Here is a 25,069-nt window from a genome sequence, read left to right as displayed (position 1 = left end):
AGGGGGCTTCCCTGGTGGCGCAGTGGTTGAGAATCTGCCTGCCAATGCAGGGGACATGGGTTCGAGCCCTGGTCTGGGAAGATCCCACATGCCGCGGAGCAACTAGGCCCGTGAGCCACAACTACTGAGCCTGCGCGTCTGGAGCCTGTGCTCCACAACAAGAGAGGCCGCGATAGTGAGAGGCCCGCGCACCGTGATGAAGAGTGGCCCCCGCTTGCCACAACTAGAGAAAGCCCTTGCACAGAAATGAAGACCCAACACAGCCAAAAATAAATAAATAAAATAAAAATTTTAAAAAAAAATTACAGCAAATCAGTAACAGAATTCCATGTAGATATTTTAAATGAGAACGAAAAATGTTTATTCATTTTGAGGGTCATACATACTGTATGACTTCATTTATATGGAATATCTGAAATCAGCAAATCCACAGAGAAAAAGTAGATAATGGGCTAAAGAGGGGTAGTGGGGATGGGAAGTAAAATTCTAAAGAGCAATGGGTTTCTTTTTGTAGTGATGAAAATGCTCTAAGGTTGATAGTGGTGATGGCTACACAATTCTGTGAATATACTAAAAATCACTGAATTGCATACTTTAAACCAGTGAACTATATGGTATGTGAATTATATCTCGGTGAAACTGTTAAAAAAGGAATATATGAATGTATAAATACAATGTACACAAGGGCTTAAATTCTAAGAGTATTTTATTGTAATCAATTGAAATGAAGTATAACAAATAATGAAAGTTTTTGAGATTGAAAATAAAAATATATTTTCTATAAAAATATGCTGCTTTCATGTAAAAGTATTTATGAAACATTGAAAGTGGGGGTTAATGATTGCCATTTCAAACAAAAATTCAAGAATCATTTCCATTTCAAATATACCAATATTTTAATTTCAAGAAATAATATACCCTTCAAGCGAGAAATATCGCTATTAAAATAGTGCTTAGTATTTCTTACCTGTTGGTGTTCTGTCTTTCTAAGAAGATGTTCTAAAGTTTGTTTTAAATCTTTAAAAGAGTCTAATTCTTTTCTTAATATTTCCTTCTGTTTAGAAATCTTCAAATTGGATGCAGAAAGATCAGTCTGACAAAATATAAGAAGCACATACACATTTTAAGACATAGCATTAAGACACTCTAAAGTATACTACTACTATTATCAAAGAATACTTTTCCTAGTAATAAAATCATTCTTTTGCACATAGAAGTAGTAAGATATGCCAGGTTTTTCAGCAGTAAATAGTATATGTTACATGGTTCTAAAGTAAAATGAAATCAAAATAAGGGCTTAAACCCTAAAGTATTTCAGGCATTTATTTTAATAAAACTAATAGAATACAATCTATTTTTTTGTCCTTAACTCAAACTTTAGTACACTGAACTTTTAGAATAGAGGTTTCTATTCCACACAATACTTCAGAAAATATATTTCATCTCTCAAGAGTGAAAGTGAAGAGTGAGAGTGAAGAATATTTTAAATTCACTCTTGAGAAAAGTTGACTCTAGTTCAACTCAGGTAAGGCAAGCATCAAGGTACTTTCTAGTCAAGCACCAAGGTACTTTCTAGCTTAGCGTCTCATCAAATACATGCCTGAGATTATCTTTGAGGAAAAGAATTGCAATTAATGACAGAGGAATGAAAAACACTAATAAACCTGCATTTTTTATATCAAATACCAGTATGTGAGCATAACTACTACAAGATATGAGACCTCAGTTAATGAATTCTGAGTATTATCCTAGCTTCTCATTTTATTACATTCACTAGGCAAGTACTCACATTTTCAAAACTAATCTCTTCAATGGTGTCCTTAAATAATGGCAAAAGTAATTCTACAGAACAAGTTGCTAACTCGGCTTCCTTAAATGTTGCTTCCAATTTGGTCTTCTCAATTAGGATGTCCTGCTTTAGGCTAATTAGATATGCACAAATAAACTTTAAGTTAAAGCTGTTACATAAACTAGTTATGCTTTTAATGCAAACAGAGCATAGCATGATTAAATACTACAGTTCCATAAATTGCTCTGCAAAATATAACAGTAAATTTTCACTGAAAATGAATTTTTTCTGTACTTCCATATTTTTTCTACACTTAACTATACATGGAAAGACAGTTTTTAAAATGTTAAGATATGTAAGACACAAAGACTACCAACAGCAATTATCCCTGTGCTATTTGATAATTATTGAACATCTCTTCTCCTGTTTGTAAAATGATTTGTGTGAATGTGTTCGTGTCTTTTTTTCTTCCCTTCCTTCTCCCTTACTCCAAAGCCAAAAGATTTGTCTTCCTAGACCTTATTCCAAAATGCTTTCTTGAAACTTATTGTTTTTCACAAAAAAAATCCTCCAGAGAAATGTGTAAGCTAAACAAATGGAACACAAAAAACTAAACCTCTTCAAATATCTAAAAATCCTTCACATTTGGCTTTATAAAACATTATTATCATTCAAAACAAAACTGATAATATTTGCTTTCTTGATTACGTTTTACACAGACATTACTGTGTATCACTGTAAGATACATCTTTGGGTATGGGGGCTCACATTTTTACATCCCGAAATTGGGACGCTTCTTACAATCTCTGTCAGTCTGGAAGCAGTCCTTAGCTGTCTTTCCTGTACAGGTCCAGAACTTACAGAATGAGCATCCAATGTTTTGAAGAACATCCCAGAGATGGGGTACAGCACTTTTTTAACCCGTAACAACAAAGGGTCATAGAGAGGGAATGGAGGAGTTGTTGAAGTAGGAATGTTTAGCAACATTCTAGAAGCAAGACCCCAAGGTAGGCTTGCTGTATATTGTAAGAGCCCATCACCAATAAATTTCATTTCAGTTATAGATGCTCCTAAGAAATACCAGTACATATCACCAATACTCTTAATAGCAAGGATAACTCTGAGTCAAAAAGTAACTCATAAGAGTTGGGCTTTGAGTATAAGGAAGTTTTGAGAATACCTTACCTACTTTATTTCATTCACATTTTATTTTTATATAAGTGCAGAGTTATTTGGACTAAAAATCTATGTATAAGTTTGAAGGAGTTTTTTCAATATTTATAAATAAAATTCCAAGCCATAAGAAAGCATTGTGTCTTTCTTTAATTGACACCTTTTTTCTTTTATGGAACATAATGTAATGGCTCAGCAACAATGAATGGCATCTTAGAGGCTATGTCTCTAAGAAGTAGACTGTATTCTTAAGTACCACTTAAGATGTCTTAAAATGATGGGCCCAATGAAGATGGTTGCTACAAAAGACAGTTATCATTATTAAAAACCATGTACAGAAAGTCAAGAATGATTATATATGACCAAACATCATTTTCATTTAAGCTAAACTAGAAGTTGGACTATAGTATCCATAGCAACAAGCATGGTATTTTAAGACTTATTTTGGGGAGCAATGAGTCGTACAAATAACAAGTGCACTCTCCATACTAAAGAAGCAAAATATGACAGGTATTTGTTAGATAGCAATATCCCAAATGACAGTGAAGTAGTACTCATTAACTAAATTTCCAATATTCCATAGTATTTATATTTTCATTTACATTAGTTAGAAAGATATATACTTTGCAAATTTTTTTATAGGTAAGGTTTTCATTTTTAATTGCTTTCACTAAAATTCCAAAATAACTAGGCAAATTCTGCTAAATGAGTACATCTGTAATCAGATTAAATAAATATAAATTACTAGGCTGTTAGATGATATTCTTGAAAGAATGCTGTATTTGATTCAAATAATTTACAGTATGGAAATTTACAGTATGAAACCCTGAAATCAAAAAATTAAGCTATCCCCTGCTATTGTTGAGAATACCAGCTGAGATGACTTTCACTGGCATGCCGTGGTAAATGTTCTTTCTCTGGTATACTTTTAAAATGGGAAAAGAGTTCTTCTGAATGACTTCCATCATTTGTAGGCTTCTCCATAAATTCGGTAAATGGATTTATAGGTGGCTTCCACAACAAATTCTCCACATAAGCTGAAATCTAGGAAATATTTTAATTATTAAACATCATTTCAGTAGATTCTTTTTTTCTGCTATTACCCAATAAGATAAAAATCCTAAAGATCTGTAAAAGAATAATATTTCACAGACAAACTTGAAATTATAACTGCTACTCACTGTGATACTAATTCAAAATAGTATCAAAATTGCATAGCATAATCATTCAACGATTGCGAACTTCCATACAGTTTCCAAAAGGCCCACTATTTTCTACATACTCACAAGAATGCAGAAATTACTATTAGTCTATTTCTTGAAGTATTATAATAATATCCTAATCCAATCGGACTAGAAAATGGATATAAAAACCACAGAATAACTATCATTCTCAGTTGCATTAGATTTATCCAATAGGAAATGTATGTTATTCATGCCTGTAACAGTAAAAATTTAAGATACTTTTGAAAGTATTTGGCAACAATAGCTACAAAGAAGTTATTTTCTTAAAGTAGACTTTTCAATATTAAATTCATTTATTCCTATAAATAAATCATATTTTTTAAAAAAGCTCAATCTAAGTTATTCTTTGGTGATAATGAATGGACAGATGACATTACTTCTAAGTTTTACTAAATAATCTAATTGTTTTCTCTCAAACTTGGAGATGTCATTTTTAAAATGTGAATATTTATAAATTTCTTCAAAACGATTCCATTTTAAGTAATGAGTTAGTGCTCTGGCAATCATTAAGGCTGTAGTTTTTCAAATCTAATATATGGAAATGTGTCTCCCTAACTTTGTTTAAATATGACAAAATCAAATGTCATATTTAAGGTTTTCTGCATTTTTTCAGAGATATTTTACCTCTTTGTAATTTATTTTTATTTATCTGTATCATAAAATACATATGTTCAAGAATTTTCAATACTTTAAGTAGATGTGAAATTAAAGGTTGAAAATTATTCACTATATTTAATTAGCAATTCAGAAATCTTCAAATGTCTGTAAAAATTTATCTATTTTTTTTGTCCAAAGGTTCTGTATACCAGAAAGATAAATATTTAGGATACAGGCCAGTGAAAAGCATCCTCATATTTTTTCAATACTAGAAACTCACATCAAAATGGAAATGTTGAATAAGATACATATAGTCTAAGATGATCTACCTGAATGCTGCAAACACGCATCTGTTATTAGGACATAACAACATTTTGAGCTATTGGTAGCCCAGAAAAATTTAAAACATGTGGATACACAAAATCAAATGAAAACCCAAACCTAAAGTTGAAGAAGAATATGCTTGGATAAGTCACTGCCATCAAGAAAATTATCATCTACTGATTTGTTCAGTTTTGGTACTTATCTTTTGTCCATTCACTTGTTTAAATATTCGTCTCTCTGTACAATGGAATCTCAAAAAAGAACGTCGTATTTATTGGAATCCTCAGCACCTGTAAGTCTTGTAAAAGCTAAGCAATATTTCAAGGAGAGGACTCAAGGCTTAGAGCAATTAATGAATAAGATGAATAAAGACTGCTGCTTTTTTACTTATCTTTTCAGGGATAATTAAAAGAAAAATAGTTCATATATTTAAAATAAAAGTTCACAAATCAGTGTAAGAGGGTAGAGATCTTCAATTTATTGAAAACATTTTATGAGGTAAGATTCAGTTTGGTATCAGTACTTTAGTTCTTGCTTGGCTTTGTGGGCTATTGGCAGCTATTTATATAATTTTTCTATAAGTTTTGTCACATGATAAAATCATACAACATAAGTAATTGTATCTTATCTTAAAGGGTAAATAAATAAAACTAACATATTATAAAAATAGGGATTTTTAGAATGACTTTTAGCCCAACATTCTAAAATGTATCTTCATTACTGATTTCTCAAAACGTGAAACAGAGAACTGGGTATGTCTCAAATATTTGCATAGAAATTATCAACTATCATATTCTCACAATCTAGAAGTGAATATAGGATAAATATTGTTGAGAGGTTCCAAGGTACTCCACTATTTTTGTGTTGTAACCATACTTTAACCAAAAACATATGTGTGCTGAACAATGTAATAATTTTCTTTAGCAAAAAAAATCCTGCCTTTATAAAAAATGCTATCATTTTGGGAGACCAAATGTATTCTTGAGTGGAAAAGCAGACATTTCACAAGAAAATGTTTTCAATTATGTAGAATAAACTGCCAATTTACAAATGTAATATACTTTTGTATAACTTGTTAGTGGTGAAACAAAGACACATATTCTGCACACATACTTAATGATCAAATCCCTAAAGAATAGCAATTTAAAATATTTTTAATGTTGAAAGAATTCAATTTCCTATACAGAAATGACTTTATCAGTCCCCTACCCAAAAGGCATGTACTTAAAGCTTCTTCCAGGTGTGGTCATGGGTTTATGCTGATCCAGCTACACTCATTTAACTATGTTCCATTTTGGCCAGCAACAAGCATTTGAGGGATGGCTGTTCAGGGACCATGATGCTGGCCATGGTAAGAGAAAAGAAAGATCAGTCCATGACCTTCCGCAGCACCTAGATTGTTCTACATAAACTAACCAGCTCCAAGTATGTATTCAAAACTAATCTCTCTAAAGAGACTAGCATATGAATCTTGCAGATTTCAATTTGTTTTGCCAAACACTAATCCTTGGAAAACTAGCTCCCACTGGCTTCAAACAAAAGCACACAGCTTATACTGAAAAATTCACTATGAAATATTCAGCAAAGAATACCAAGTAGATACAGGAATGTTGCTAATTTCCCACACTAAACACTAGTCAAAAGTTTACTAGAGAAGTAACTGTATGCCTTTTTGGACTCCATAGTGAAAAAAAAAAGGTATACGAAATTTGGAAGTAGGCAGAGTAAAAATAACCAGAAGTGGAAAACTGAACTTATCAGTAAAGGCTATCAAAACTGGAAAAAACATTTTCTGATATAGAGAGATTAACTTTGAAAAGTAATTAGCTAATGCTTCTGTCCAATGAATAAAGGAATTTAAAAATAAAAGCGTTGCAGATTGGATAATACGGGGGAAAAAAATTGACAGGAAGAGTGACTGATTTGTAAATAAAGGATACATACATACTTTCAAGGCCCAAGTCCTCCCTCCTTCTCAGAATGTTCCTCTGACTGATCCAGCCCACCAAGAATCCTAAACATCTAATAATATTCTCAGAATCATACAGTTTAGAATTTAATTGCTCCATAAATGGTAATATTTTAGTTCTTCTTTAAACTTGCTACTAAATCTGTGAGGGCAAATATACCCATCACCATCTACCCTCAAAAATTAATCAGTGAGAGGCATAGGTTAGGTTCCAATATACAAGTTAGGGTCACCAAATAATTTATTGTTCAAACTGAAACACTTTTGAGAGGAAGCCCCACAGAGAACCCAATTATCCAGAAGACGGGACCAAAGATGTTCAGAACATTGTCTAACCCCAAATAGTCAGCATCCTTTATCAGATAAACATAAAACATTTTCCTTCTCTTCAACAAAAGGACAGCATGACATGCTGCCATTTATTAACAGCATTCACTGACCAAAAACCTACACTGTTGCTATTATCATCTAAAGGCTACTCATTGAAGAAACCAAGTTTTAGAAAACAGCTTGACCAAGATTACAAGTAAGAAAGTGGTGGAACTCAGTTTTGAATGAAAGCCATCAGGTACTGAAATATAAATATAAGAATCTACACAGCTGAAAGTAACATACAAACTTCCCTTTTATAAGAGTGTTTTAGCACTCTTATAAATTCAGTTTATATTAAAAAAAAAGAAAATTGTTCTGTACAAGGAAATGAAGGATGAATAAGATTGAGCTCCTTGAAGGCACAGACTACAAGTCTAAAGAGAGAGCAGTGAGCAGACCACTAAAATCCAGTGTTCTAAAGACTATGACGGGGACTCATCAGGTACTGCAAAAGCAACTGGCAGGATCCTGGGAGACTTCCCAGAGATGGATCCTCAGTAGAGTCCAGAAGAACAAGTTTGAGCTTGGCAAAAGGGAACAGAAAACAGGCATTCCGGATAGAGGGTAAAGTACCAGCAAGAACAAGGAATCATGACGGTACATGATTTGAAAGGGCACGTGGCAAAAGATGAGACTGGACACATGAAAGTAGACACTGTATACCAAGCTCAAGAGCTTGAATTTTTTCCTAAAGGTTAAGACAGACCATTAAATAATTTTAAGCAGGAGAATGACAGATCAGAAGTGCATCTTTAAAAGGTAAGTACAGGGCTTCCCTGGTGGCGCAGTGGTTGAGAGTCTGCCTGCCAATGCGGGGGACGTGGGTTCGTGCCCTGGTCCAGGAAGATCCCACATGCCGCGGAGCGGCTGGGTCCGTGGGCCACGGCCGCTGAGCCTGCGCGTCCGGAGCCTGTGCTCCGCAACGGGAGAGGCCGCAACATTGAGAGGCCTGCGTACCGCAAAAATAAATAAATAAATAAAATAAATAAGAGGTAAGTACAGTGGTGTTTTGGAAAATGGACTCGGCATATGGAGGAGACGAGAGGAGAAGCAGTGATCAGGTTATTAGGGTCCCAAGAGAGATGAAATTCCAACATTCTTTTCCAACAAAAATTTTTGAAGAAATCAAAAGTTGTTGCCACTGGTGATTTAAAAAAAAAAAAAAGAAAACCAATGAAGGAATTAGAATACAGGAATAGCAAGAGATCAGTATGGAAAGAAATGATCAAATGTAACCCCTCATTTACCCATGACCATCTGAATGGATTGCTCCACATCTAAGTTGCAGGAAATGATTACTTATCCTTTTAAATACAAAAATTAATTTAGACCAGTTTGAAGAAAATCTTTTAAAAGTATGTCTTATTTCTTCCTTCTCAGAGTACAGATAGACTGAACATAATTTAACCATTCCTGATGACCCAGAGGCAGCATATTAAAAAGAAAGAACACTGGGCCAGATTCATCAGTTCACAGTCCTTATGAGCCACCTGACACAGACAACCCTTAGCTTCAATAGCCCTTTGGTTCTCTCTCCTACAAAATGAGAATAAGCTTTGCCAGCCAAAGCTGTCATGAGGTTTGAACAGAATGAAGTAGAAACACTTACAGGTGGTGAGTTTTGTTTGTTTAATTTAGGACCCGTTTGGTCACTCTGTTGGGGCTGCTTTCCCACCAGACCTTCTCCTTAATTTTTTTCATTTAAAAAAAAAAAAAAATCGTCCTGAGTCATTCACCATTCCTGAAATTACTTGCAGATCTGAGTTATCTGTATAGAACCAAATCTTAACTTCAAAACAATCCTTTCAAAATCTATTCTTTGCAGAATTAATACAAGTCATTTTCAATGTAGTCAAAAATTGACTGAGTTCTATTAAACCAGAGCCCAGGAGAACAATTATTGACTTCCAACAGAACTGTGCCCAAGGGGATAGATGTTCTGTCAACCTCATTGCTATACCCAGATACTTGGGTCTCAGTCACTTGCACAAACTAAGCAGTGATTAGTAGCAATATAAACAAAGCCATTTTCTCATACCTCTGGGTGTTTGAGATGCAAAAACTATCCTATTAATACACATCAATTGTGAAATTAGAAGAAAATGAGAAGCAAAAAATGGATACCTGGTTGTTAAGGGCCATGACAAACATTGCCGTGACAATCTTATTAAAGCAGAAAGGTATCAAACACATTTTAAAAGCCGACAGGCTTACCGCAGTCTATTCCTTTAACCATAACTAACCAAGTGGTGCTTAAAACTACTCCAAGAACCTCATTCATTCAAAAACACCTGAAACCTTACTATGTGTGAGATGATAGGAAAACTTCGTCTCTGCAATAGACTTTATCCCAACACCAGCCAAAGTCTGGCTATGGTTTCCTCACTAAACAAGCACCACTTACTGACCACCTACTCAAAACCTGGCACTGGTTAACTTAATCTCTTTTATTACAACCACTCTAAAGTGACTTATCCTCCTCATTTTACAGAAAAGGAAGCTGAAGGCAGTAACGTTAGTGACCTGCCCAAACCACACACTTAAAGGAATTGAGGCTGCACTCTAGGACCCTGGAGAACGAATTATTTCCCCGAGGCCTGGAGTATTCTTTACTTAAGGAGCCCCGGAGCTTACCAGAGTCTGGCACATTATATGGTGGGCATTTTAAAAACAGCCGTATACGTAAGAGAGCACTATTTCGGTAAGCAACGATGCAGTGCCCGGGGCCGGCCGGGTCAGGGCTCCGTCCTGGACAAGCCCACCTCGGCTAAGATCTTCCCTGCTGTCCCAGGGACCACACACTTCCTCGCTGCCTTTCCCAAGCCCAGGCTGTCTGTCTGGGGGGAGAGGACGGTGTAGGCAGAAAGCGGCTGAGTTCAGTTTTGGGTGGACGCGAGGGCCTCTCACTTCCGTGACCCACCTTGGCCACCGCCCCGCCCCCAGAGCTGCCCGCGATAACTAAGCCTCGGCCATGCAAGCCCAGGAAGCTTGCTTCCCCCTCCAAAAGCACGCCGACGTCCCTACCGCTGCGTCAGTACGTCGCCGTGACGTCAGCCCGCCGCCGCTCCGCTGTGAAAGGGGTCCGCCAGGGCCGCCAAGGCTGACGCTCGGCGAACGTTAGTGTAAGCCGCCCGTGAGCATACCTGTGTTCTCCAGCCCTGGGTCGGCTAGAACGGAGCGGGACGCGGGGGGCAGTGCAGCTGGTGAAAGCTAGGAAAGCAAGGACTCGACGCGGGAAGCAGGCGAACTCCTAGAACGGCTCGCGGTGGCATAACGCCCAACAAGGTGCAAGCGGCACAAAGCGGAGTTGGTAACCAGCAAATGGCTTCTCTGGCAACGGTCGCCCCGCCCCTTCCGTCGGGCTCTCAGCGGCGCAGCCAATTGGCCGAGCTCGGGAAAGCGAGCGCCGGCGTCTGCTGCTATTGGCAGGAGTGAGGGGGCGGAGCCCGGGAGAGCAGCTTTGTCTTTCTGTTGGTTCTCCCAGTGAACTCCCCCGACCCCGCGACCGTTTGTTTTCCGAGAAGGGTAGCGTTTGTGTGTAGTTACTAAAATCTTAACTGAGTTCAACCAGAAAGGGAAGTAAGGCCGATGGATTCCAAATTTTCTGACACTTGGCTTCCAAGTGTACTGCTTTTGCTATTTAAAGGAGGAGATTTGAAAAAACCAAGGCAACCGCGACTGGAAGAAAGCTCGTTATAAATGTAAACAGCTAAAATCTGTTTATCTGAGATCATTCCCTGGGCCTATTTTCTCCTGTTAAATGAGGGAACCGGACGGTGATCTCGAAGGCATCTTTCAGGTCACAAATTATTTGTATCTGTGCTACAGCCAGCTGGTATGGTTTATAAACTGAACAAGGCCAGATTCTACTTGGAAAAGTTAAAAAAAAAAAGTTATCTAATGCCTCAACCTAACGTTCAAAATCGTAGGCTATCACATTAGGTTCACAAATAGAGCCACTATCAACTGAGCAGTTTAACCATGGCGTACGTCTTATTGGTTTCACTAAAGAATATTTTCCACTGATGATTCCAGCAATGCTTCCCCCCCCCGCCGCCCCCCCTCCCCCAGCGCTATGATTGTCCAGCAAAAAGTTCCCCAACCAGTTTATTTATCTCTTGTAAAAATAAAATACAGTGTGTGTGTGTGAAAAAACACATTAGCTTCCCCAACACATTAGCTTCCATATATGCAAATGTTAATAAGCACGGGGAACTGCGGATATACGTACCTACTCTCTCACTGATGGATCATAACTTTCGGCAAGTCAACTAGCTTCTCTGGGCTAGTCCTCTCATCTGCAAAAATAAAAAAGAAAAGAGGAAGAGGACAGGTAGAGTTGGGGGCAAGGAACATAATTCTCGGGATTTTTCTAGCACTAAGCTAGGATTCTAGCTAACCTTGCTAACTTGCCATAATTAGAAAAATAATTGTACACAGATGTTAGGCTGCTGTTAAGAAAAATACTTATTTTAATTAAATTGCATTGGTATTATAAGTTACCACCTGTGTAAGACATTCAAGAGGAAACATTCACAAAATCTCAAAATGATTACATAAGATTCTCAAACTGACTTATTTAACTGAATTGTCCAGGTAAAGTAAATATGGCATCCCTCATCCTCTAAATCTAATCTGTTGCTAAAATCTCGTTGGATAGTGAATTTTGGATAGAAAGATCCCTTATTCCATTTTTTTTTGTTTGTTTTCTTTTTGTTTGTTTTTGGGGTTTTTTTTGCAGTACACGGGCCTCTGGCCTCTCCCGTTGCGGAGCACAGGCTCTGGACGCGCAGGCTCACCGGCCATGGCTCACGGGCCTAGCGGCTCCGCGGCATGTGGGATCTTCCCGGACCGGGGCAAGAACCCGTGTCCCCTGCATCGGCAGGCGAACTCGCAACCACTGCACCACCAGGGAAGCCCCCCTTATTCCATTTTTACATAAATGGGAAAATAACAGTTCATTCCAGCGCATTCAAAACCCCCAATTTCCCCAAGTATCATTAAACACTTGACCACCTGTGAAACATTCCACCAAGGATTTCTGCATAATTTAAAGCAGAGACCAGCATACTTTTTCTATAAAGGGTCACACATTAAATATTTTAAATTCTGTGGGTTATACAGCCTCTGTCATACTTAACTCTGCCACTGTTGCTTAAAAGATGCCATAGAGGATACATAAATACATGGCTTGGCTGTGCTCCAATAAAACTTTTTGTTAAAATAAATTTATTTATTTATTTTTGGCTGCACTGGGTCTTCGTTGCTGCGTGTGGGCTTTCTCTAGTTGCCGTGAGCGGGGGCTACTCTGTTGCAGTGCATGGGCTTCTCATTGCAGTGGCTTCTCTTGTTGCGGAGCATGGGCTGTAGGCGTGTGGTCTTCAGTACTTAGGGCATGCTGCCTCAGTAGTTGTGGCTCACAGCCTCTAGAGCGCAGGCTCAATAGTTGTGGCACACGGACTTAGTTGCTCCATGGTGTGTGGGATCTTCCCAGACCGGGGCTCAAACCCGTGTCCCCTGCATTAGCAGGCAGTGGTTAAGACCACTGTGCCACCAGGGAAGTCCCTGTGCTCCAGTAAAACTTTATTTACAAAAATAAGTAAAAAATAGGATAGATTTGGCCCACAGGACATGGTGTGCAAACTTCTGATATAAAGCATTTAAAATATCAAGTACCTGAAATCATTAAACTCATTAGTGGGACATTTGTATGTAAGATGCAACAATTCAGTGTTGCATGAAAACTGTGTTTTTCTTCTTCATGACAACAAATGTATGTTATAATGTAAAAATTGCAAACAATGAAATAAAAAGTTAAAAGTTACAGGATGAATAGCAATACTTAGCAAAATAAAAAAGCAATTTAAAAAAGTTTGGTGGTGTAATAAACTGTTTCCAAAATGGCATACAAACAATTCTTCTCATCCCTGTACACAAATCACAAGTGGAGTCTGTTTCCCCTCCTCTTGAATTTGAACAATAGAATGTAGTGAAAGTGATCCGAGACCAGTTCCAGACCTAGGCCCTGAGAGACCTAGCAGGTTCTGCTTTCCTCTCTTGGAAACCAGGTACTATATAAGAAATCCAATTACCCTGCTGTAGAGGGAAACCCATCCAGATCCCAGCTGTTTGAGCCACTCACCTGAGGTGGTAGACCTGTGAGCCAGTTGACTTTCAAGGCACAGCCTTGTTCCCTGAATGCAGCTGTATAAGTGACCCTCGCCAACATCGTGATCCAAGGGGATGCAAGTTGAAACAACTTTAATATTGAGGGGGTAACCTAATATATCCCAGACCACTGGGCCCAAGAAATTTTAGTAAGGTAGCAGAACCCTGAATTGTCATTTTCCCACTCTGAATTGCATGTGTTCTTTCCAGTATGTTTTGGTTTCCTTTTCTTATTTTATCGAACTTAGTGGATTGAAACAAAAACTGTTTTATTTGTTCTGAACTTCTTTGAGAAGTTCAGGCAGGGTTCAGCTGGGTGGTTTTTTTGGTTCATGTGGCAATAGCTGGGGTCTCTCACCAAGTTGAAACCAGATTGCTGCTGAAGCTGGACTAACCAAGATGATTTTATTTATGTCTGGTGACTTGGGTTCACTCAGGAGGCCAGGACCTCTTCCATTCTATCTATTGGTTCTCCATGTGACCGAACTGAGCTTTTTTCATGGCAGCTTCATCCCAAGAGTAAGTGTTCCAAGCAACAAATGCAGAAGCTGCAGCTCTATGGCCACAGAAGTTACACAGAATCACTTATGCTGCATTTTGTTATCTAAAATAAAATAGAGAGTCAGCCCAAATCTGAGGGAAAGAGTAAAACATTCCACCTCTGAATGGGATAGTGTCAAGGTCCATAGAATCTATGGGAAAGACAATTTACTACACAAGGCATCTATGGTATGTGCTATTTCCTGATCATTAGGTCCTATCAGCACAATATCATAAATGTAGTAGACAAAAGTGATGTCCCATAAGTTGAGGAAATCATCACTGTTCCTGCACACTAAATTATGACAGGGAGCTAAAGAATTAACAAAGCCCTTACATAAAGCAATAAATTCTCCCCCATTCTCTCACTTCCAAATGAAAGTGAATGACTTCAGTTGTTTCATGCATATTAGGATGAATAAAAGACATTTTTTAGAGTGATATCTAAACGTTAGGTGTTAAGAATTGTGCTTATTCACCTAATAAAAAGACTACATCTGGATGTAGACCAATTCATCTTAGGCGACCCATTCATCTTCTACACAGGCCAAATGGTAGGTTAAATGCTAGTGTGATGAGAATCATCACCCTGCATTTTTCGAGTCTTCGATGGTGGCACTAATCACTAGAATTTCCCCAGGTATATGGTATTGCTTTGGCTTACTATTTCTGTAGAAAAGACAGTTCCAGGGGCTACCAACTGGTGGTCCTATTTTAATAGCCATGAGTTAAGAAGCCAATGACAAGATATTGTAGGTCCCCACTAAGGTAATGAAGTTTAGGTCTCTCTTTATCAGATCTATCAACTTCTCATTATACAGATCAATTAGGATCCTAGCAGACTGTCCGTCCATTTCATTGTAGGGATATCATGATCAATTATCCACAGTTAAAAATCCTTCTTAGGGGCTTCCCTAGTGGTGCAGTGGTTGAGAGTCCGCCTGCCGATGCAGGGGACACGGGTTCATGCCCCGGTCTGGGAGGATCCCACATGCCGCGGAGTGGCTGGGCCCGTGAGCCATGGCCGCTGAGCCTGCGCGTCTGGAGCCTGTGCTCCGCAGCGGGAGAGGCCACAGCAGTGAGATGCCCGCGTACCGCAGAAAAAAAAAAAAAGATCTCTCTTAGTCAAATGACTATGATTACTACTCTGGCGCTCCTGTCCATTATGGTAACCACCAGTACCTCATCTCTGATGGTTAAATGCAGTCATTTGGTCTCTGCCACTTTTGGATCCTACTATGTCCACTAGGGAATTGGGGATCCCTTTCAATGGCATAATCTCCTAATTTCATCCCTGTGCTTAGAGGACAGAAGCTACAGTAATTTCAAAGGATTTTGGCATTCTCCTCACTATTTTCTCAGTGCATTAGTGAAGAGAAGGTCTTCTGGGCCTTCTCAGGACATATTTGGAGATAGGTGACTGGGTCATGATGAATACTGACCTAATGAATAGGTGACTGGAATGATAAATCCATTCCAAGCATCCTATCTCCCTAAGTCTTTTAAATCAATCCTCTAAAATGTATCGAGAGATTTCTAGCATCTCAACTTTATTTAGTGCAGGCCACCACTGAGTCCAGGTTTCAACCAACCAACTAAGAAAACCTTTAGAACAACTCCCAGATGCTCAGGCAAGCGTGATGAATCCAAGGCCTCTGATAAGTATATCCATATTAAAAATTTTTGCCTCATCAAAAATTATATTCTTTCATGCCCGTTCTAACACCCTTGAATTCATTATCATATTCCATAGGTTTCTGCCAATATGAATAAGCAAAATCTTGCCTATTTTTTAGTGTGAAAGCTTTTTCCTAGGCCAGACTTTTTACTTATGCCCTGGAATATACCGGGGCATAATATACTGGGTAGGAACATCTACCAACTCTGTAGATCTATACCAGTGGTTCTTGACATTCTTTTTTGGAGTCAAAACTGGAGGTATGCGTGGTGGGGGGCGGGGGTACTACCAGCATCTAGTGGGTAGAGGCCAAGGATGCTGCTAAACAGCCTACAATGCACAGGACAGCCCACACATAAAAAGAATTATTCAGTCTAAATGTCGATAATGATGATATTAAGAAACCCTGGTCCGATATGGAGAATACAGAGGTCACTAGCCACCTATGGCTATTGAACATTTAAAATGTGACTAGTTCAAACTGAGATATACTTTAAGTGCAAAATACACACTGATGTTGCATATGAAAAAGGAATGTAGAATACATTAATAATTTTTATATTGGATACATGTTGAAATGATAGTATTTTGAATATATTGAGTTAAATACGATATATTATTAAAATTTAATTTTAACCTTTTTTTTTTTTACTATCTTTAATGTGGCTACTAGAAAATTTAAAATTACATATGTGGCTCACATTATATTTCTACTGGATGGTGCTGGTCTAGAGGTATAAAGAAATGATAACAGTGAGTTATGAGAAGGTAAATTCCTCAGATGAAGTTATTTCAGAATCTTCAAAGAAGACAAGACCAGCCTTATAAGACAGGTAAGGAGGAGTTTTTCAGGAAGCAAAAAGCTCTCTAGGGTCTATCAAGATGATAGAATTATCTAAGTCTACTCAAACAGCTTCACGACAATTCTCAAGATCCAACTCCTTCTCAGTCATTGCCTGATCTTTTCATCTAGTCAGTCTGTTTATTCAACTTACCTTGTAAGTCAGCTCTTCACAGCATTAATATTTGATTTAGATAAGTCATCCTAGCAACGTATAGACGCGGGCCTCTTACTGTTGTGGCCTCTCCCGTTGCGGAGCACAGGCTCCGGACGCGCAGGCGCAGCGGCCATGGCTCACGGGCCCAGCAGCTCCGCGGCATGTGGGATCTTCCTGGACCGGGGCACGAACCCGCGTTCCCTGCATCGGCAGGCAGACTCTCAACCACTGCGCCACCAGGGAAGACCTAGAGGTATGTTTTTAAGGCAATCATAGAAGCTCTCCTGACCTCTGAGCTCATCACATTTTTCTTTGAGCCTCTTAATACAGTAGTAAAGAGCAAACCCACCCCACAATCTTTGTATTCTTCATTTCTGCCATTCTCATCAAAGGCTTGCCTTCAATAACTACTTATTTCCTGATCACTACAGGCTGCTATTAAATTGTTATAATTTACATTCAATAAAGTGCACAAATAATAAATGTTTAGAATATGAGTTTTGACAGTTATATTCACCCATGAAGCCACTACCTAAAACAAAGATATAGAACATTTACATCAACCTGGAAAGTTTATTTGTATTCCTTTCCAGTCCATCAGCCAAAACTACTTTTACCCCCTCTCACACACATACGTGCACACCGAGATAACCACCTTCTATTTTCTGTCCCTAGAGGTTAATTTGCCTATTCTTGATCTTCATATAAATGCAATCATACATTCTAATTAATTTTGGGTCTAGCTTCTTTCACTCAATATATATATATGTCTTTTAGATTCAGTCATGTTGTTCCATATTTTAGTACTTTGTTCCCTTTTATTCCCGAGTAGTATTCAGTTATATGAATATATCACAATTTATCAATTCTCCTGTTGATTTTTTGGTTATTATGAATGAGCCTGATACAAACATTCTTGTAAAAGGCATTTTATAAACATATTTTTTCATTTGTTTACCTAGAAGTGGAATTGCTGGGTCATGGGATATATATATCTTTAAGTTTATAAGAAAATGTCATATCCATCTTCAAAGTACTTGTACCAGCAATGTATTAGGGTTCCAATTGCCTCACATCCTTGCCAACATTTATTATGGCAACCTTTTTATTTTAACTGTTTTAGTGGGTGTGAAGTGGCATCTCACTGTAATTTTAATTTGCATTTCCCTGATAACTAACGATTTTGTTGAGCACCTTTTTAATAGTTATGGGCCATATGTATATCTCTTTTTTTTTTTTTTTTTTTTTTTCGGTACGCGGGCTTCTCGCTGTTGTGGCCTCTCTCGTTGCAGAGCACAGGCTCTGGACGCGCAGGCTCAGCGGCCATGGCTCACGGGCCCAGGCACTCCGCGGCATGTGGGATCTTCCCGGACCGGGGCACGAACCCGTGTCCCCTGCATCGGCAGGCGGACTCTCAACCACTGCGCTACCAGGGAAACCCGCCATATGTATATCTTTTATGAAGTGTTATTCAAGTCTTTTGCCCAATTTGTATTGGGTTATCTTTTTATTATTGATTTGTAGGAGTTCTTTATTTTTGTATTTTTATAAAATATAATATGAATATTTCCTCCCAGTCTGTATCTTGGCTATTCATTTTCTTAACGGTATCATTTGATGAGAAGAATTTAAAAAATTTTGATACCACCTAAGTTATCAATATTTTTCCTTTTATGGTTTTGTGCTTTACAACTCCACATTTGTGAAGATATTATATGTTTTCTTCTAAAAGCTTTATGATTCTAAGTTTTTATATTTAAATACATGATCCATCTTGAATTCACTTTTTTGTAAGGAATGAAGTAGGAGTCAAGGTTAACTTTGTTATATACAGTTATCCAGTTGTATCTAATTGGCATCTTAGTCAGTTTGGGTTGCTATAACAAAAATACCATAGACTGGGTGATTTAAACAACAGAAAGTTATTACCCACAGATCTGGAGGCTGGGAAGTCCAAGGTCAAGATGCCAGCTGATTCGATTCCTCATAAGGGCCCTCTTCTTAGTTTCCAGATGGATACCTTTTTGCTATATCCTCACATACAAAAGAGAGAAGGAGGAAGCAAGCTCTCTCATGTCTCTTTTTATGAGGGCACTAATCCCATAATAAGGGGTCCACCCTCATGACCTAATTACATCCCAAAGCCTCCATCTCCAAATACCATCACATTGAGGATTAAGGTTCTTAAAATATGAACTTGGGGAGAACACAATTATTTAGTCTGTAGTTTTGGGCAACATGGTACCTGTTGTTGAAAGGAGGTCCTTACCAGAAACTATTTAGAAAGGCAGCTACCCCAGTTCTGCACTAACTAAACCATTGGAGATCAGGCTGGGAATAAGCATGAGGTGAAGCTGAAATGGGTTGTTACAGTATCATAGTGGTTAGCAGCAAGGGCTTTGGAAACATACCTATCTGTATTCATGTTTTCTAGCTACGAGTCTTGGGTAAATTACTTTACTTCTCTAAGCCTTGTTTTCCTTTAAGAAACTTAAAGAGTAATCTACTTATCTGATAGGATTGTTATGATGATTGAGGTCATATTTGTAGAACACATAGCCCTGTCTCTGATAAATCGTTGTGTCCTATAATTGCTAAGTATTAGTAAACGATGATTACTTTAATGTGCAAAGCACATGATATAAAATTAGAATGATTATCTCTCTCTTTTTTTAAAAAGGTTTTATTTTATTTTATTTTTATTATTATTATTTTTTTGTGGTACGCGGGCCTCTCATTGCTGTGGCCTCTCCCGTTGTGGAGCACAGGCTCCGGAAGCGCAGGCTCAGCGGCCATGGCTCACAAGCCCAGCTGCTCCGTGGCATGTGGGATCCTCCCGGATCGGGGCACGAACCCTTGTCCCCTGCATCAGCAGGCGGACTCTCAACCACTGCACCACCAGGGAAGCCCAAAAGGCTTTATTTTTTTAAAGCATTTTTAGGTTCATAGCAAAATTACGAGGAAGGAACAGAGATATACTATATATTTTCTGCCCCACACGTGCATAGACTCTTCCATCAGCAACATCTCCTACCAGATGAAACATTTGTGACAACTGATGAACCTAGATTGACACATCATTATCACCCAGAGTCCATAGCTTATATTAGGTTTCACTCTTGGTGTTGTGCATTCTATGTGTTTGGACAAATATATGACGTACTCACCATTATAGTACCATACAGAGTATTTTCACTGCCCTAAAAATCCCGTATACTCTGCCTATTCATCCCCACCTCCAAACCCTTAGCAACCACTCATCTTTTTACTGTCTCCACAGTTTTGCCTTTTTATATATTTGGAATCATACAGTATGTAGCCTTTTCAGATTGGTTTCTTTCATTTTGTAATATGCCTTTAAGTTTCCTCCATGTTTTTTCATGGCTTGATAGCTCATTTCTTTTTAGTGTTGAATAATATTCCATTGTTTGAATGTACCATAGATGATTTATACATTCACCTACTGAAGAACATCTCAGTTGCTTCCAAGTTTTGCCAGTTAGGAATAAAGCTACTCTAAACTTCCATGTGCAGGTTTTTATGTGGACATAAGTTTTCAACTCCTTTGGGTAAATACCAAGGAGTGAGTTTGCTGGATCTGATTATCGCTTTTCATCCAGATATTGTCCACAGAAATTGGAGACTTCACACATGAACTTTCTTTTAAAAAAAGGTAATAGAATATGTTAATCTACTTTTCCCTCTAAGCTATGAATGACTCCAGTAATTACCATAACCTGCAAAAATCCAGAATGTTTGACGAGTTAACACTGTCAAATTTAGCCCAAGTTTCAGCATACACTACAGAAAATTAGTTCATGTATGGAACATTTAATATATTGTATTCCATAGCCAAATTTTTTTTTTTTTTCGGTATGTGGGCCTCTCACTGTTTTGGCCTCTCCCGTTGGGGAGCACAGGCTCCGGATGCGCAGGCTCAATGGCCATGGCTCACGGGCCCAGCCACTCCGCGGCATGTGGGATCTTCCCGGACAGGGGCACGAACCCGTGTCCCCTGCATTGGCAGGCGGACTCTCAACCACTGCGCCACCAGGGAAGCCCCCATAGCCAATTTTTAAATCAGAAGTTTATTTTGATATCATTCAGAAAATAACACTGCTTATTCTTATATTTTAAGCTCAATATTCTATCCTCTGAACATCAGCATTTCTTTGGCTGACCAAGGGAAAATGATGCAAAAGCATGAAATTTCCTTTTTAAAATATATTATTGTTTGGCTCTGATTAGGTATTAAAGACCTTAAGAATAAGTGTAAGCAATTGAAGTCTGGCATAAAGATGTGGTCATAGAGAGTACAGACACTATTTTATTAATTTTGTATTATTTAAAAATCTGCTAATATAATTACAAATTAGAGAGTTAGTTAACTATTTCAAGAACACTCAGAAAATAAAGGATCCCCAGGTGTCAAATATGAAGAAAAATATTCATAAGAAGATAGAATGTGGAGACAAAAGATTAATAATTCAGGGATACAAATATGAAATTGGCATACTTAGCATATTTTGGTTAGTATACACTTTAAGAAAAGCTTAAGAAAGCTAAAGGACTAGCTTTGCTATTTGCTTTTTAAAAAATTATTTTATTTTAGGCTTATCTGCTTTGGATGGGCATTTTTTAATAGGTCTTCCCATTGTTAGCTTATTGAAGCTAAGCATGATCCTTTTGTACAGAAAAGAAAATTGCTTGGTCAAAATTTTGCCGAGGAAATGAATATAATATTACTTCGTTCATCAAAATATCATACATTTATATACTAAACCACTTACTGTACATGTTTTCAAACATTGACTGGCACTTTTTAGAAATGCCAGTGCTATTTTCTAAAGTACGTTTAGCACTTGCAAGAGTTTTGGTGGGAAGTAACTGGATACCTAACTAATGGTTGCTTAAAGAATCAGAGATTACTTTACACAGTAAGAAGTCTGGAGTTTGGTACTCCCCCGTTGGCTCAGCTGTCACCAGTGTCATCGGTGACACAGGCTCTTTCTACCTTTCAGCTCTACTACCCTTCACTTTTTGACTGACCTCCTCACCTTCCATCTAATGGCCACAGAGGCTCCCTCAGCCTCTGGCACCCTTATAGGAAAGAAGGGTAGGCTTTTCTTAGACATTTCTCTTTTTTTCAGGGAGAAAAATCTTTTCTGTGAACGATCCGCACACCACCACCTCCTTCTCCTTCATCTCTCTCTTGCTAAGAGACTACTCCTTAGATTATCAGCTAGCATCGGGTTACATAGTGCCCCAGTATGAGGGAGGCTTGGAAAAATGAGCATCAGACATTTCCGACCTCTGTCGTGGGTGGAAGACAGGTTCGGCCAGCAAGAAAGAAAAGGAGGCTGACTATTGGGTAGGCAACTAACAGTGCCCAAGCAGGTGCCACACACCAGAGAAAGGCCATAATTAATATGGATTAATATTTATTAAACTCTTACTCTGACCTAGACACAGTTTTAATCACTACATGTACTATTCAAATTTTACAGATGTAGAAACTGAGGCACAGAGATGTTTAATAACTTACCTAAGGTCATGCAGCCAGTAAAAAGCTTTGCTTTTTACTGGAACTCAGGAAGCCTAACTTCAAAGCCCAATCACTTAACCATTTAACCACTGCTTCTACATAATTATTGCAATACAGGATTAAAGGAGAATGCCAAAAAAAATTTACAATTGAAAACAGAAGTAAGAGAAAATTTTAACATATTCTTAAACTCTAGAATTTTAATATTTTGGCTTGATCCCCTGCTTAATAAGCAATCTACAATGTGTGACTCATTGCTATAATCTATATCATGATAACTCATCCACATGGAAATAAAACATGTATGTGATATGACATTTAAGATAAACAATGACACTAGAGAAATTCTCTTATCCTTGGTTAAAACAGATGAAATCCTTCCTGAAAAGTTTCTTTTAAAAAATTTGTGTTTCTTATAACAATTGCTTGAAAAATACTCTTAATACTTTTATAATATGAGCATTTGATCTTAGTTAAAAATGTATCATCTATTGTACATTTTGTTCTTAAAATTACTGTATTTTAGTGACCAATTATAGTATTATATTAAAGAATTGATTGATTTTTCCTCTTTTCCTAGTTATATGACTCTAAAGAATCCCTAGTCAAAAAGACTCCATTATTTTCTAATAGAGAAAAAAAATTAAAACGGCTATGTAGTAAAAGATACATACTACTAATTTTTAAAAAAAGTTAGTCCCTAGCCTTTTTGGAGAAGAATAGAAAAGGGCAGAGAAGACAGTAGTCATATGGGAGACACAAAAAGAATTGGTAAGTAATAAGAAATAAAGAAAGGAGATCTCAGTTTAAGCAGGGCCTTCACTGGAATTTTCAAGCAAGCCATAGCCAAAACTCTTGAAATAATTACAATGGGAGGTTATTCATGAAAACGTGGATCAAAGTAGGTTGCTAGGAATTGTGGGATATGGGATGAACTCTGAGACCTTAGCTATGCCCAGCTAGTTAAAGAGAAAAGAGCAAATTTAAGGAATAGAAATGACATGTCACAGGAAAAGTAATAGTATAAGAATAAATGCTTTGACTTTGAACTTAGAGAAGAAGTAGAGACAATCTGGAGTGGTTTTTGAAGCCATCCAGAAAGACAAGTGCCTAAGCCATAATTGTGTTTAAAAATTCTTATTGCCCTGAATCCCTCATGGGGAGAACACTATAAATGTCTGTGGTTGAAGGGGAGCCCTCCTAATCTTCCCACTGTACCTGGTTTCTGGATGGTCCCAAGGATTCAGAGGAGCAGGGCAATGGCTCTGTATGAGGCCAGGCAGGGATTTTGTTTCTACTGATTAGTTGGTTTTCCTTTTGAAAGTAAGAAAAAGAGAGAAAGGAAGAGAGATGAAGATCCTTCATAATAGAAAGAGGCTGAGGCAACCTGGGCACCAGGTAGCTCCATAGTTATAGGAAACTATTTTTAAAATGCTGATGCCTTCAGTGATGTAAAAGCTTTGTTTTATTTTTTCTGTGACATAAATACTTCCTTAGCTTCCCCATGAATTCTTCAATAAAATTTAAATTGCTCCAAATACAACACATACGTATTTCTTTGGAAAACTCAGAAACACTACACTTAAACAATGTGAAGCACAGAAGCAACATGTGTGGATCTAGGAAAAAGGAGTTTTAAGAAGTCAAGAGTTGTCTCCATCTTGGTGCAATTTCGGATCATCTCAAGCCAGAGCAGCTTCAGCCTGCCCTTACATGCACTGCCAACAAATTTCTTTCCATTATTTTTAAAGGGACACCATGATCAGCAGACTCCTGAACTGGAAATTCCCCTGGTCAACAGAGAACAAAACAAGCAGCTGATGCATGAGGATCCACAGCCTTGCAAGTCCTCTATGTATACTATTAGGTGGATAGGAGTTGGGGAAGCCGTGTGGCTGACAGGGTCTTGGTGATCTTGCCAGGTGTCAGGCCTGAGCCTCTGAGGTGGGAGAGCCAAGTTCAGGACATTGGTCCACCAGAGACCTCCTGGCTCCACATAATATCAAATGGCGAAAGCTCTCCCAGAGATCTCCATTTCAATGTGAAGACCCAGCTACACTCAACAAACAGCAAGCTACAGTGCTGGACACCCTATACCAAACAACTAGCAAGACAGGAGCACAACCCCACCCATTAGCAGAGAGGCTGCCTAAAAATCATAATAAGGTCACAGACAACCCAAAACACACCACCGGACATGGTCCTGTCCACCAGGAACACAGATCCAGGCTCATCCACCAGAACAGAGGGACCAGTTCCCTCCACCAGGAAGCCTACACAACCACTGAACCAACCTTAGCCACTAGGGGCAGACACCATAAACAATGGGAACTACAAACCTGCAGCCTGTGAAAAGGAGATGCCAAACATATTAAGCTAAACAAAATGAGAAGACAGAGAGATATGCAGCAGATGAAGGATCAAAGTAAAAACCCACGAGACAAAACAAATGAAGAGGAAGTAGGCAGTCTACCTGAAAAAGAATTCAATTATAGTAAAGATGATCCGAAATCTTGGAAATAGAATGGAGAAAATGCAAGAAACATTCAACAAGAACCTAGAAGAACTAAAGAGCAAACAAACAATGATTAACAACACAATACATGAAATAAAAATTCTCTAGAAGGAATCAATAGCAAAATAACTGAGGCAGAAGAACACATAAGTGACCT

General features: G+C 38.1%; 1 protein-coding gene across 6 annotated transcripts in view; it reads right to left on the bottom strand.

Annotated features, from left to right (window-relative positions):
• ODF2L (outer dense fiber of sperm tails 2 like) overlaps positions 1-11,766 on the bottom strand; it is a 37,264-nt gene extending 25,498 nt beyond the window's left edge. Inside the window, exons 1-4 of one of the 6 annotated variants that reach the window (XM_073787776.1) lie at positions 11,700-11,766; positions 3,834-4,006; positions 1,790-1,922; positions 968-1,093 (exon numbers count right to left, since the gene is read on the bottom strand). In XM_073787776.1, the coding sequence (XP_073643877.1) occupies positions 968-1,093; positions 1,790-1,922; positions 3,834-3,946 (372 nt within the window). In that variant the 5' untranslated portion in view covers positions 3,947-4,006; positions 11,700-11,766. Of the gene's footprint in view, positions 1-967; positions 1,094-1,789; positions 1,923-3,833; positions 4,007-10,102; positions 10,436-10,492; positions 10,793-11,699 lie in introns of those variants that run through there. The other 5 variants (XM_019920089.3, XM_019920090.3, XM_033863903.2 and 2 more) reach the window with 5 other exon arrangements.
• Between the last annotated feature and the right edge of the window lie 13,303 nt (positions 11,767-25,069).

This window comes from Tursiops truncatus, chromosome 1 (assembly GCF_011762595.2).
Source record: "Tursiops truncatus isolate mTurTru1 chromosome 1, mTurTru1.mat.Y, whole genome shotgun sequence".
In the NCBI taxonomy this organism is placed as follows: Eukaryota; Metazoa; Chordata; class Mammalia; order Artiodactyla; family Delphinidae; genus Tursiops; species Tursiops truncatus.
This window is presented reverse-complemented; position numbering and strand designations above follow the sequence as displayed.